Here is a 12,009-nt window from a genome sequence, read left to right as displayed (position 1 = left end):
TATGAATTTTACTTCGTCTTCGAGGCTTTTCTAACAAAAAACCTTATCAACTGAAATATGGTATAAACTCTACCAAATGCGTTAAATTTAATACATATAATGAAAAAGTCAACAAAAACTTGGAAATATATTTATTTATTTATTTAATACATATAATGAAAAAGTCAACAAAAACTTGGAAACCCATTTATTGTGGATATGGGGTTGCGCTAATCCACTTTATGATAAAGCAAAACACGTCCACTATATTTCATTCTAGCATCGTCGATATGTTCGGTATAAAGCCAATTGGAAAGTCTGAAATCACTATACGAAGAAGCCCTAGGTCAATTATAGACTTAATTTTACCTATTTTTGATGCAAGCGCACTTTATTAAGAGGCAAGGCTGCACAAAATTTCTTACGAATTTTACTTTTAAAAACGCCAAATGCTTACTTTTATAAATAAATACATACAAACATAGGCAGTTTATAACAAAAGGGTTATGAACCATTGCGAAAATCTTTGGTATTAAACGAAAACTTAAAAAATTCGGAAAATATTTTATATATACAAAAACTTAACTACGCCGTCAAACCATCACAGTAAGTCATCTTTAGTTAAAACATGATATGACAATTAAATGTTTCAAGTTGAAAAAATATTCAGGGCATGATCAGTACAGGAAGGTATGTCAGGAACTATTATATACATATACACATATATAAATAATAATTCGAGCTGCTGAACTTAATCGAGCAGGTACAATCTTTTATAAGAGCGGACAGCTGCTGGCGTATGCCGATGATATTGATAACATCGGCCTCAACAGCCGCGCCGTTAGTTCTACTTTCTCCAGACTGGACAAGGAAGCACAGAAAATGGGTCTGGCAGTGAACAACGGCAAGACGAAATATCTCCTGTCATCAAACAAACAGTCGTCGCACTCGCGACTTGGCTTTCACGCACTGTTGACAGTCATAACTTTGAAGTTGTAGATAGTTTCGTATATTTGGGAACCAGTATAAGCCGCTGACATTGTTTGTCAGCCTGGAAATCCAACGCAGGATAACTCTTGCCAATTGGTGCTACTTCGCACTAAGTAGGCAATTGAAAAGTAAAGTCCTCTCTCGAGGAACAAAAGCCAAACTCTATAAGTCGCTCATAATTCCCGTCCTGCCATATGGTGCAGAGGCATGGACGATGACAACAACCGATGAGTCGACGTTGCGAGTTTTCGAGAGAAAAGTTCTGCAAAAGATTTATGGTCCTTTGCGCGTTGGCTACGGCGAATATTGTATTCAATGGAACGATGAGCTGTACGAGATATACGACGACATTGACATAGTTCAGCAAATTAAAAGGCAGCGGCTACGCTGGCTTGGTCATGTTGTCCAGATGGACGAAAACATTCCAGCTCTGAAAGTATTCGACGCAATACCCGCCGGGGGAAGCAGAGAAAGAGGAAGACCTCCACTCCGTTGGAAGGACCAAGTGAAGAAGGACCTGGCTTCGCTTAGAATATCCAATTGGCGCCACGTAGCGAAAAGAAGAAACGACTGGCGCGCTGTTGTTAACTCGGCTATAATCGCGTAAGCGGTGTCTACGCCAGTAAAGAAGAAGAATATTATATATACATACAAAGAATCATATTTTAAAATTAGAAATACAGAATTGAATTTAATAATGAAATAAAAGTTGAATATCATATTTTTTGGAAAATTCAATTTATTCGATCCATTATAAAGAATACACGCACTTATTCAGTAAATTTTAATATCTGTTTTAAAAGTTTACCGCATTGCCAGTGGTCGAAAAATAAATAAAAATAATTCGTGTATTCACATTGGAGGAATTCCTTCCAATAAATATATATTTTTGTTTAAAATAATTAAAAAATGTAAGTAATTTTTTTCGAACTAAAAATTTCAATAACAAATACGTATATTCTCTCATCATTATATTTTCTGACTTTTTTTAAGATTTGACTCAATACTATGAAACTTTTCTAAGCTACCCAGGTTGTTCGACTTGTCGAATTTTTGAAGACCCATACTCAACTGAACTTAAATTCCAAATAAGTAATTTAATTTCAAACATATACACGTATACATATGTATGTATATAGAAATATACGTAATTGTGTAATATTCAACTAAAGTAAAAACTGTCAAAATTTTTCGGAACCAAGATGCCATTTATGAAACATTTTACTAAAGTAAATGTTTTGTGAATTTCGATATATTTACTTTAACCCTGACAGGATTGGGTCTCACTTATATATGAGATTTTAATAATAAATTTGTTTTAATATTTGATTTTTTGCGAACCTTTTAATTAAGGAATTACATAGATTATTTTTAAAACCAATTTACATATTCATATTTTATATATAACACAGCAAACATAAAGCAATTTTAATCAACTAATCGGACTACTTACTTTTTGGCATATAATTTATCGTTCTGAAGAAGGTAAATTATTAAGTACACTGCATTTGATTTACGCATATATTAACTTAATTGTTTTTTGTAGTACGTGTGCTACTGTGATCAAATTGAAAGGTGAATTTTTATGTATACTTCGTGTGTTTTTCGAACCGCTGAATTTTTTCTGGTAGTACTGTTAGTAACATCTATGCTAAATATCACGTCAAAATATTCATTAGCATTTGATATACGCGTTGTTTTGTGAGGCTCTAAAAGTGAATTCTTCGATTTTTACTATGTCTGAACTTATTGAACAAAAAAGTGCGATAATGCTCCATCTCATACTGCATTGGTTATTCGAGATCATTTCGCCACATGTTTAACTAATAACCGCAACCACCGCCTGATTTACCTTTGAGTAACTTGCTATTCAGCAAATTCACATGACCACTCCGAGGACACCGTTTTGACACAATTGAGGATACAAAACCTGAATCGAAGAAGACTCACGACGAATCACGACGAAGGATTTTCCCAAGTGCTATCATAACTGGAAAATTCGTTGGCATAAGTGTATTGCAGCGGGAGGGGATTATTTTGAAGGAGACGAAATGGACAAAATTAACCTTTCAATTTGATCACAGTAGTATATATACATATGTACATAATAGCAGAGCATTAAATATATGGGAAGTGTGGTACTTTTCTGATTAAATACAACTGTTCAACAATTCTTACTCATGAATCTTAATGTAAGAATATTTTTGCACTATTTACTGGGTCATTGGCGTGACATTCATTGTCTTATCTACAGAGGCCCAATAAAATTGCTTTATAATGAAGTAATGGTTTTAATTTACTCTTTCATAAATATTATATGTCTCCATTTTAATTTATTTCTTAAATTAATAATTTTTCACTTTGATGTTAACAGTATAACCACTTTCTTCACATATTAACGTAACGGTAATTTACCTAATTTTTAGTGTCAATTCACTTTTCAGGTAGGAAAAACTTCTACGAATGCAGGTAATCTATCTATTATATTTGTTATAACTTTATGGAATCGAGGGCACAACTGTTTATACAATCCAGTTTTGAAAATCCAAAACTTTAGAAACAATGAAAATTGTGACTAAGAGAATTCTTATCATTGTCAATTCGATTCAACTATCATTTTTCATTATCGTTCCAGTCACCTGTGCGCGAATACATAACACACATACTTCCGTATGTACATACTACGTACTTACACATGTATGCAATATAATTATGACCCCAGATTGCTATTTCGTTGGGTATTTTTATTATTTTTGTCGATTTTCACTTATGGTATACGTGCGTGAACATGAGTATGGAAATTTACCTAAACGACGGTTAAAATTGACATGTTACATCGCCCGATTTTCCGCTTTTTGAACGACAAATGCACTCTACATTGGCTTTATATTGAACATTAGCATATTTACTGTATTCGGAGGTCTGCACATTGTATAGTCATATGTAGAAGAACACGGATAAAACAAATTTTTGAATTGCAGACTCATGCTGCTTTATAACAACATATGTATATACTTATTTCTTATAAAGCGTCTGAAAAAGAATATTGACTATCTGAATTCTGAATTTATCTAAAATCATTTACTGGCTATTAAGATCCCGTTATAGAGAAGAAATGTTAGTCAGATAAGTGTTAAGTAATATTTTACATTTAATAACTGAAATTAAACAAATTTGCTATTTTTAACGAAATTCTAATCCAATTTAAATCAATGGCTTTTCCATTTTCAAACTACAGCCGCGAACAACCTTAACCTACTATTTGCCACACACACATATTTACATATGTATGTATATGTTAGTAACCGATCAAATTCCAATACACTCACCGTTGCCTATCTTATCAATGAACCTGTAGAGTAAAATAATATTCGTTGCTTTTTTTCTAGATAACAAACTATTTTTTAAAAACCTCATTTGGATGTATTAACCAAGCATTCAATTATGATTCTCATAAATTATACTCACATTAAGGGTTGCCATACTTGTACATACATATGTGTGTAAATTAATTATGTGTATTACCAACAACAACATCAGTATCGCGGTATATTGAGAAATCTACATAACTTAATGTTATGAAAACATAGTCATTGATTTAGGATGTAATTGTGATGGTTCTGACGGATGCTAAATGAAAAAACCAGGTTCACTGCAAAAATAATAAATATGCTGAAATTACTGTTTCCTTTTGCAAATTAACAAAAACCAGTCGGTCCGTGAAATAAGAAACTTGGGTGCTTACGTTTTAAAGCAACCTTTGTATCTAAGCATCCGAAAGACCCTAAATGGATTATTAAAAAACTGCAAAATATTTAAATCGAGGAGTATAATAATGAAGAGGTGGTATGACCATTATGAAGACGATTGCGGCATCACTTGGCATCTAAAGTGCAATTATTCTCCTTTTTGAGAAGAAACAATATTCTCAGTAATGCCTAGTCTAAGAGCAGATTTTTTTTAAAGGTACTATATTAGAGACTTTTATCTCTAAATATAATATAGGACAGACCTCAGAGATCTAGCATCAAACGCAGCAGTATTGTATTCAAAAAATCATACTTTAAAAAAGGTTGAATTGGATGTAGGTAAATATCAAACGTGATTGTAGCAATGTAATGTTAACAGATGAAACAAAACTTTCAAAGGATTGTTAAGCACCCTCAAAGGCTTCTTATAGAGTTTACTGAAGTCAGCTGAAATGCTTTAAGGCAAAAATAGCCATGATTGGATACTGCATGAAGACAATGATCCGAACCATAGGAGCAGACTCTATACTCAATGGTAGCAAGAAAAACATATTGTTACTTGTAATGAAGCCCAAATAAAAAAAAAAAAACATTTATCGTATTTCATCTTAACATGTATCTCAACTCCACGATATTTCAATGGCCAGTTGCTTTGGAATAAAAATTCAGAACAAGACTGATACAATCATATGGTTCGTGTCACAAAAATTTATTATAATACCCAACGATTACCCTCCTCCCGCCCAACCGACGCGAGGGGCGCAATCCGCGAACGAGCGGAATTAGCCGAGTCATAAAAGGCAAGAGAGTTTTAAGCGCTGCGATCTTAAGCTGCTCAGCTACAGAAACAAAAATTGCAACAGCCGAAATTAAGAATTAGATTAAAGTTTATAATTATTAAATGTTACTTGTTAAGAGTAGATAAAATAATTTTTTTAATGGTAAAGAGTGAGTCTGTTAGATCAAATGTGCTGGAATGAAAATTGAAATCATGACATATACGGCGGAATGGTTCGTTTAACTCAAAATTTGTTCTAGATAATTTTAAAAGTAAGGGTCTAAACTGCCTGGTAGGGCGAGCGGGAACGTTAAAATTAATATCAGATAAGAGAGATGGGCTACAGACTGACCCATTCATGAGTTTTACAAGAAATATTATACCAAGCATCTCCCTACGACTAGCGAGTGTCGGGAGATTTATAAGTTTTAAACGGTTAATGTAAGGGGGAAGATTTAAACTGGAATCCCAATGCAAATGATTTAAGGCAAAAAGTAAAAAATGTTTTTGAACGGACTCTAACTTATCCGAATGGACTTGGTAACTAGGGTTCCAAACCACAGAAGCATACTCCAATATAGGCCTCACCAGAGATGTAAAAAGCATTTTTGTGGTAAGCGGATCTCTAAATTCTTTAGACCAACGTTTAACAAAATTAAGAGCGCCTTTAGCTTTAAAAACCGTGGAAGATACGTGAAGATTAAAATTGAGTTTGGGGTCCATAGTTACTCCCAGATCAACAAAACTGCATACTTGCTCCAACCTAAAGTTTTGTATTGCGTATGAGGTAGGGTCTACAGCTCTACGTGAAAAGCACATCGTTTTACATTTTTTAAGGTTCAATGGCATGTCATTTCTACCACACCAAGAAACTAGGTTGTTTAAGTCTGTTTGCAACTGACATCTTTCGCTGTTTGAAGTATATGTTTTAAAAAGTTTTACATCGTCAGCATATAATAAAACTTTTGAAAACTTAACAACAGATGATATGTCGTTAATAAATAACAAGAACAGAATTGGACCAAGATGGCTACCTTGAGGAACGCCTGAGATTTACTACATTTATTTACTACATATATGTTTACCTGGAATATTAAACGTCAATTAGGAAAGGTCATTAGGGTATCAAAAGAAACTCTTTGCCACATTTGGTATATTCAAGGTTTTCGCAGCTTTTGAACGAATAACGATGTCTTTTTAAGAATTTAAGGAAAATTTTTATTTTTATTATATAAAGTCGTAAAATTTCTTTATTTTGGTTTATAATTTTTTGTATTTATGTAATGATTTCTAACACATACAGTGCGCGAAATATTTACATACATGGGACAATGCTTCAATCACTGGTCCTTATATTTTAAAAGCGCGTTAAAGATGCATTATTATAAGCTCTGACCAGAATGAAATCACCATCAGTGATTCCACAATATTAGACAGAATAGCTTCATCGCGGCCAGAATCAAGTGAAGGTAAGGGAAAATTATTTTCACGATCGAGTTTGGCTGAAATGTTATTCCTTTATTAAGCTCAAAATAGAATCGAAAATTTTTCGTGACACCAGTGTGATTTTCTTAAAACTGTTTTAATCAAGTTCCCATACGCGTTCTTTTAAAAATACTTTGCATTTCATACCCTATTTTGGATAAGAGGAAGAGTATATTAGCATTTTTCAACCACGGCTAACACATATGTATAGTACATATATAAGATCCTCAATCAATAAACTACTATTTCATCTTTTGTTTTCATCTCTATCTCTTTCATATACAAAGTCTTTTACTAAGTAAGCTTTTCATAATTAAACTCTTTGAAAAAATTTTTGTAACAAAGTTACATTAAATGATAATTTAATTCGGACAAATATTATTGAAGAAGGGTTTGCTCACCATCAGCAGTGAAACATTTTTCAATAATTTCCTCCAGATAATTGCATTTAAGGTATGTTTTTTATGTTGCTGTTGAAGAAAGCATAAAATAAGATTTTCGCGTTTCACTTTTAAAAATAACATCTAAACATTCAAAATTGGTTTCTCAAATAGGTTATGAGTTACACAAATAGCACAAATGTTAAACCAAATCTTTTTGAGTACTAATTTATAGTTTTCCCATGAGAAAACATCAAAAAAATAGCTTGGAAGAGAAATACACACCAACCAATAGCTACGGGGAAAAGGCTATAAACAGACACAACGATTGCTCTTAAATGAATTATCGATGAACATGACTTCAGAACTTCAGAAGTAGAAGTCCTTATAGACACAAGCGACTCGTTAACGGTATTGGGAAAGGTTGGCAACTTAAAGTTGTTCTTTGGGCAATTGGGTTGAAATACGTTTTCCAGGTGATTTGCAAATCAATTTGCCTTATCCTCATCACTACGTGCCCAATCACCATTCAACTGTCTTATAGCCCTGGCAGACGACAGCGCTAATATGCATTAGCGGGCTTAATTTACATTTACTTGCGCATTTGACCTATGTTAATGCAAGTTTGTAATGCACAAGAATTTCGTGCATTTAGCTGAATTTACCAAATTTGAGTAAGCAACACTGCTCAAAAATGGCCGATTTTTGCTATTTTTTGACAGATGTCGCTTGAAGACTGCCGCCTCCTTTGCGTTTGCAGCATCAGAGGTAAGCAGTTTTATATTGCCAATGAAATTACTATGTGTAAGTATATTAACAAAAACAAATTTCAATATATTTAGATGGCAGAAAATAAACAGCGCACAGTTTGCTATCCATTTTTCCAATATTCTTAACTTTTTCGCACACTTTTTCCGCATTACTATCAATTATTGCTTTTAATTTCACTCTAATATCTTTTAACGTAGTTAATAATAAACGATTTTTTTCGTTAAATTTATATTGACTTTCCAAAAATACCAAAATTTCTATTAATAATTTATTTTATAAATTTTTATTTCACTTTTTTTTAATAAATAAACAAATTTCACTATCAGCTGTCTAAATGCACAAGTCTGCCGTCTGTCACCATAAAATTTCAATGCGCATTAGCGTTGCTTAAGGCGCATTAATTTTGCTCGTCTGTCAGGGCTATTAGAAGCATGTTGGAATCTACTGGTGGCTTGGAAAACTTTTGGGCTTTCCAAAGGGAGTTTTGCTTGCTAGAATTTGGACACAGTTTCTTTATATAATTTTGAGTGTTGTGCTTTTCCTCGCGTTTAAGCGCTGCTGATATATTTTCTATATTTCAACCAGTTAGTTTTATTTCATGTTAGAGAAACTTTTGGCTCAAATATCATGGGCTGTTCGTATAATTTTATATTGCAACATCTGAAGATGGCAAACACTATTCCCCAATCGAAGACGTTGGAATAGACGTGCCCAACTATGATGAGGTTCGAATAACAATTACCCGCATGAAGAACAACAAAGTAGATTTACCAGCCGAGTTATTCAAATACGGCGGTGATAATTTGCATGCATCAGTTTCTTTATAGCCTTAACAGACGAGCAAAATTAATGCGCCTTAAGCAACGCTAACAGACGGCAGACTTGTGCATTTAGACAGCTGATAGTGAAATTTGTTTATTTCTTAAAAAAAGTGAAATAAAAATGAATAAGAGAAATTATTAATAGAAATTTTGGTATTTTTGGAAAATCAATATAAATTCTACCTCTGATGCTGCAAACGCAAAGGAGGTGGCAGTCTTCAAGCGACATCTGTCAAAAAATAGCAAAAATCGGCCATTTTTGAGCAGTATTGCCTACTCAAATTTAGTAAATTCAGCTAAATGCACGGAATTTTTGTGCATTACTAACTTGCATTAACATGGGTCAAATGCGCAAGTAAATGTAAATTAAGCCCGCTAATGCATATTAGCGCTGTCGCCTGTTAGGGATATTACAAGATATGGTCGCAACTTGCAAATTTAATTTTGATTATACAAATTTAATAAAGTAAGGATGTCGTGTATAATTATAATAGAGCAATTCAGAATCTTGTGCATCTGATTTTGCAAAATTATGCAGTTGCAAATATTTAACATCAACAATGAACGTCTTTTTTCTGGTTCTGTGCAACCCTTGCAAAGACCATTAATTCACAGCTGATCAGTGAAGAAAAACATTGTTTGTAAAAAAAAAAAATTCGCACAAATTGGAAAATATGCCGAAAAAAAGTTTTGGGGAAAAGTTAACTTACGCTTTATTTGATGAAGCTTCTGAAGAAATAACGGACATTGAAGGTAAGAAATATTTTTATGCGGCACATAGCACAAATTTCACTTTTATTTCTGGAGCTTCCGCTTTTTATTCGGCTTTTCGTGTTTTAGCCTTATTTTTTTCAAACCGGTTTGCTTCATTTCATCTTTTTGTTTACAATGTTTTTACTTTTGACAGCAGCTGATAATTTGCAAACCAGTGTTGCAAATAATACAATGTCGTTTTAGTGTTGCTTATTTGCAAGGGTGTAGCAGGTGCATCGTTATAGCATAAATATGTTCGCTAATTTGCAATTGCAAAGATGCAAGACCATTTGCACCAGATTCTGAATTGCCCTAATATGTGCAGCTGATGAGAAATAAAAAAAAGCTGTTGATAAATAAAAATGTTTCATTTCATAAAAAAATTCACTTAATTATTAATGCTTTTAATGTGACAAAACCAAGGTTATAAAGTTGAGAAGGTCATAAACAAACTTCAACACAAAAACAAAAAATCCATTAGATATGTTTATTGTATTCTTCGAATCTACAGAGGACGTTAAGGAAATCTGTGAAATGAAACATATTTTAAGGGATCGTCTCAGTGTGAAATTTGTTTGTTGCATTATCGGATAGTACACACTATAATAAACATTCTCTCAAATTTTGAAATCGAAAATTAAATTATTACGGTCGCTACAGAGTTTCTTGTATAAAAGGAACAGTGGTATCCCTGCAACTCCAATCTTTAAACCCGTTTTTTTCAGAATGGTGTTTTTCACAGTTTCCACTTTCAAAGGAAGAGTTTTGAAGATATCTATTTCCAATTAAGAGAAAACATTGTTGTAGTCATTTGCCATCACGATATGGAAACTTTTATATTTTTTTGAAAGCTTCCAATTTTTTTCTACAAAAAACTGTCGAAAAAAGGGCACAATTTCATATATTTTGTTTAAACCACGGCCATTTTGTCAATTTTTAAAAAAACAAAAAAAAAGGTTCCATAGCGCGATAGCGACGTTCTTACAGGTTAATAATCTTTTTGAAATTTTTGTTTTGGACCAAAATTACGGCCGCAATCGTTTCAACAATTTATTTAACTATTATACTCCTCAGAAGAAAGTTACTAATGTAAGTCAGCAAAATGGAAAACCCTCATTTGCCAGCTTAACTAAGCGTACTAATCAAGTTCAACAACATACTTATGTCTGCAAACCAAACAAATTCGAAAGTCATTGGAGATATTACCGGTAATTTATCGTCAGTAAGCTTAATAAACTAGAAGAGCAAAATACTCAACTAGAGTGACATCAAAACGAAAATTAGGCACAAAAATGAAACTCATAAAAGTTATGACCTAGAATATAAATGGTTTGCTTAAACATAGAAAAGAATTAAAGACATTACTCCATTCTGTAAAAATTGACATTTGCCTTATATTGAAACCCATTTTACAAATGAGATTTTCGTTAACTTCAAAAACTACAACTAAACTGCTCGAACCACCCAAATAACAATGCTGAGAGGGGATGGCCTTAATTATCAGAGATAATATTCCCCACTCCGAAGAAATCAATATATTTAAGTGCCCCAGAATTCCAAACCCCGACCATATCGGCTGATGGTTTAGGGAAAATAAGTATTACTGCAAAATATAACCCTCCTAAACACAATAGGTGGGGCCGCTGGACTGCCAGCCGAAGGGTGCTCTGCCCCATCCACAAAAAGGGAGACCCCCCAATCTGCGCTAACTACCCCAGGATAAATCTCCTAAACATCGCATACAAAGTTCTATAGGGCGTCAACAAACTGATTGGACCTTATCAATGTGGCTATAGGCCTGAAAAATCAACAACCGACCAAATATTCATCATGCGCCAAATCTTGGAAAAGACCCGTGAAACGAGAATCGGCACACACCACCTCTTCGTCGATTTCAAAGCTGCTTTTGACAGCACGAAGAGGAGCTGCCTTTATGCTGCAATGTCTGAATTTGCTATCTCCACAAAAGTAATACGGCTGTGTAAACTGACCAAAATACCAAAAGCTTCATCAGGATCGGGAAGGACCTCTCCGAGCCGTTCGATACCAAACGAGGTTTCAGACAAGGCGACTCCCTATCGCGACTTCTTCAATCTGCTACTGGAGAAAATAATTCGAACTGCAGAATTTAATCGAGCAGCTACAATCCTCTATAAGAGTGTAAAGCTGCTGGCAAATGCCGATGATATTAATATCATTGGCTTCAACACCCGCGCCCTTAGTTCTGCTTGGTCTGGCAGTGAACGAGGGCAAGACGAAATATTCCTGTCAGCAAACAAAAAGTCGTCGCACTCGCAACTAGG

General features: G+C 33.7%; 1 protein-coding gene across 5 annotated transcripts in view; it reads right to left on the bottom strand.

The window, feature by feature from the left end:
• The window catches only part of LOC126763579 (epidermal growth factor receptor kinase substrate 8), a 37,980-nt gene that overhangs the window by 13,829 nt on the left and 12,142 nt on the right, over window positions 1–12,009 (bottom strand). For 2 of the 5 annotated variants that reach the window (XM_050481222.1, XM_050481252.1), the window contains exon 1: window positions 7,383–7,464. The exons of 1 other annotated variant lie outside the window; for it this stretch is intronic. In XM_050481222.1, coding sequence (XP_050337179.1) covers window positions 7,383–7,385 — 3 coding nt within the window. In that variant the 5' untranslated portion in view covers window positions 7,386–7,464. Of the gene's footprint in view, window positions 1–2,422; window positions 2,517–3,384; window positions 3,529–7,382; window positions 7,465–12,009 lie in introns of those variants that run through there. 2 more of the 5 variants (XM_050481230.1, XM_050481240.1) reach the window with 2 other exon arrangements.

The sequence above is a fragment of the Bactrocera neohumeralis genome, chromosome 2 (assembly GCF_024586455.1).
Source record: "Bactrocera neohumeralis isolate Rockhampton chromosome 2, APGP_CSIRO_Bneo_wtdbg2-racon-allhic-juicebox.fasta_v2, whole genome shotgun sequence".
NCBI classification, from domain to species: Eukaryota; Metazoa; Arthropoda; class Insecta; order Diptera; family Tephritidae; genus Bactrocera; species Bactrocera neohumeralis.
The sequence above is the reverse complement of the archived record's forward strand: the minus strand, read 5'-3'. Positions and strand labels throughout refer to the sequence as shown.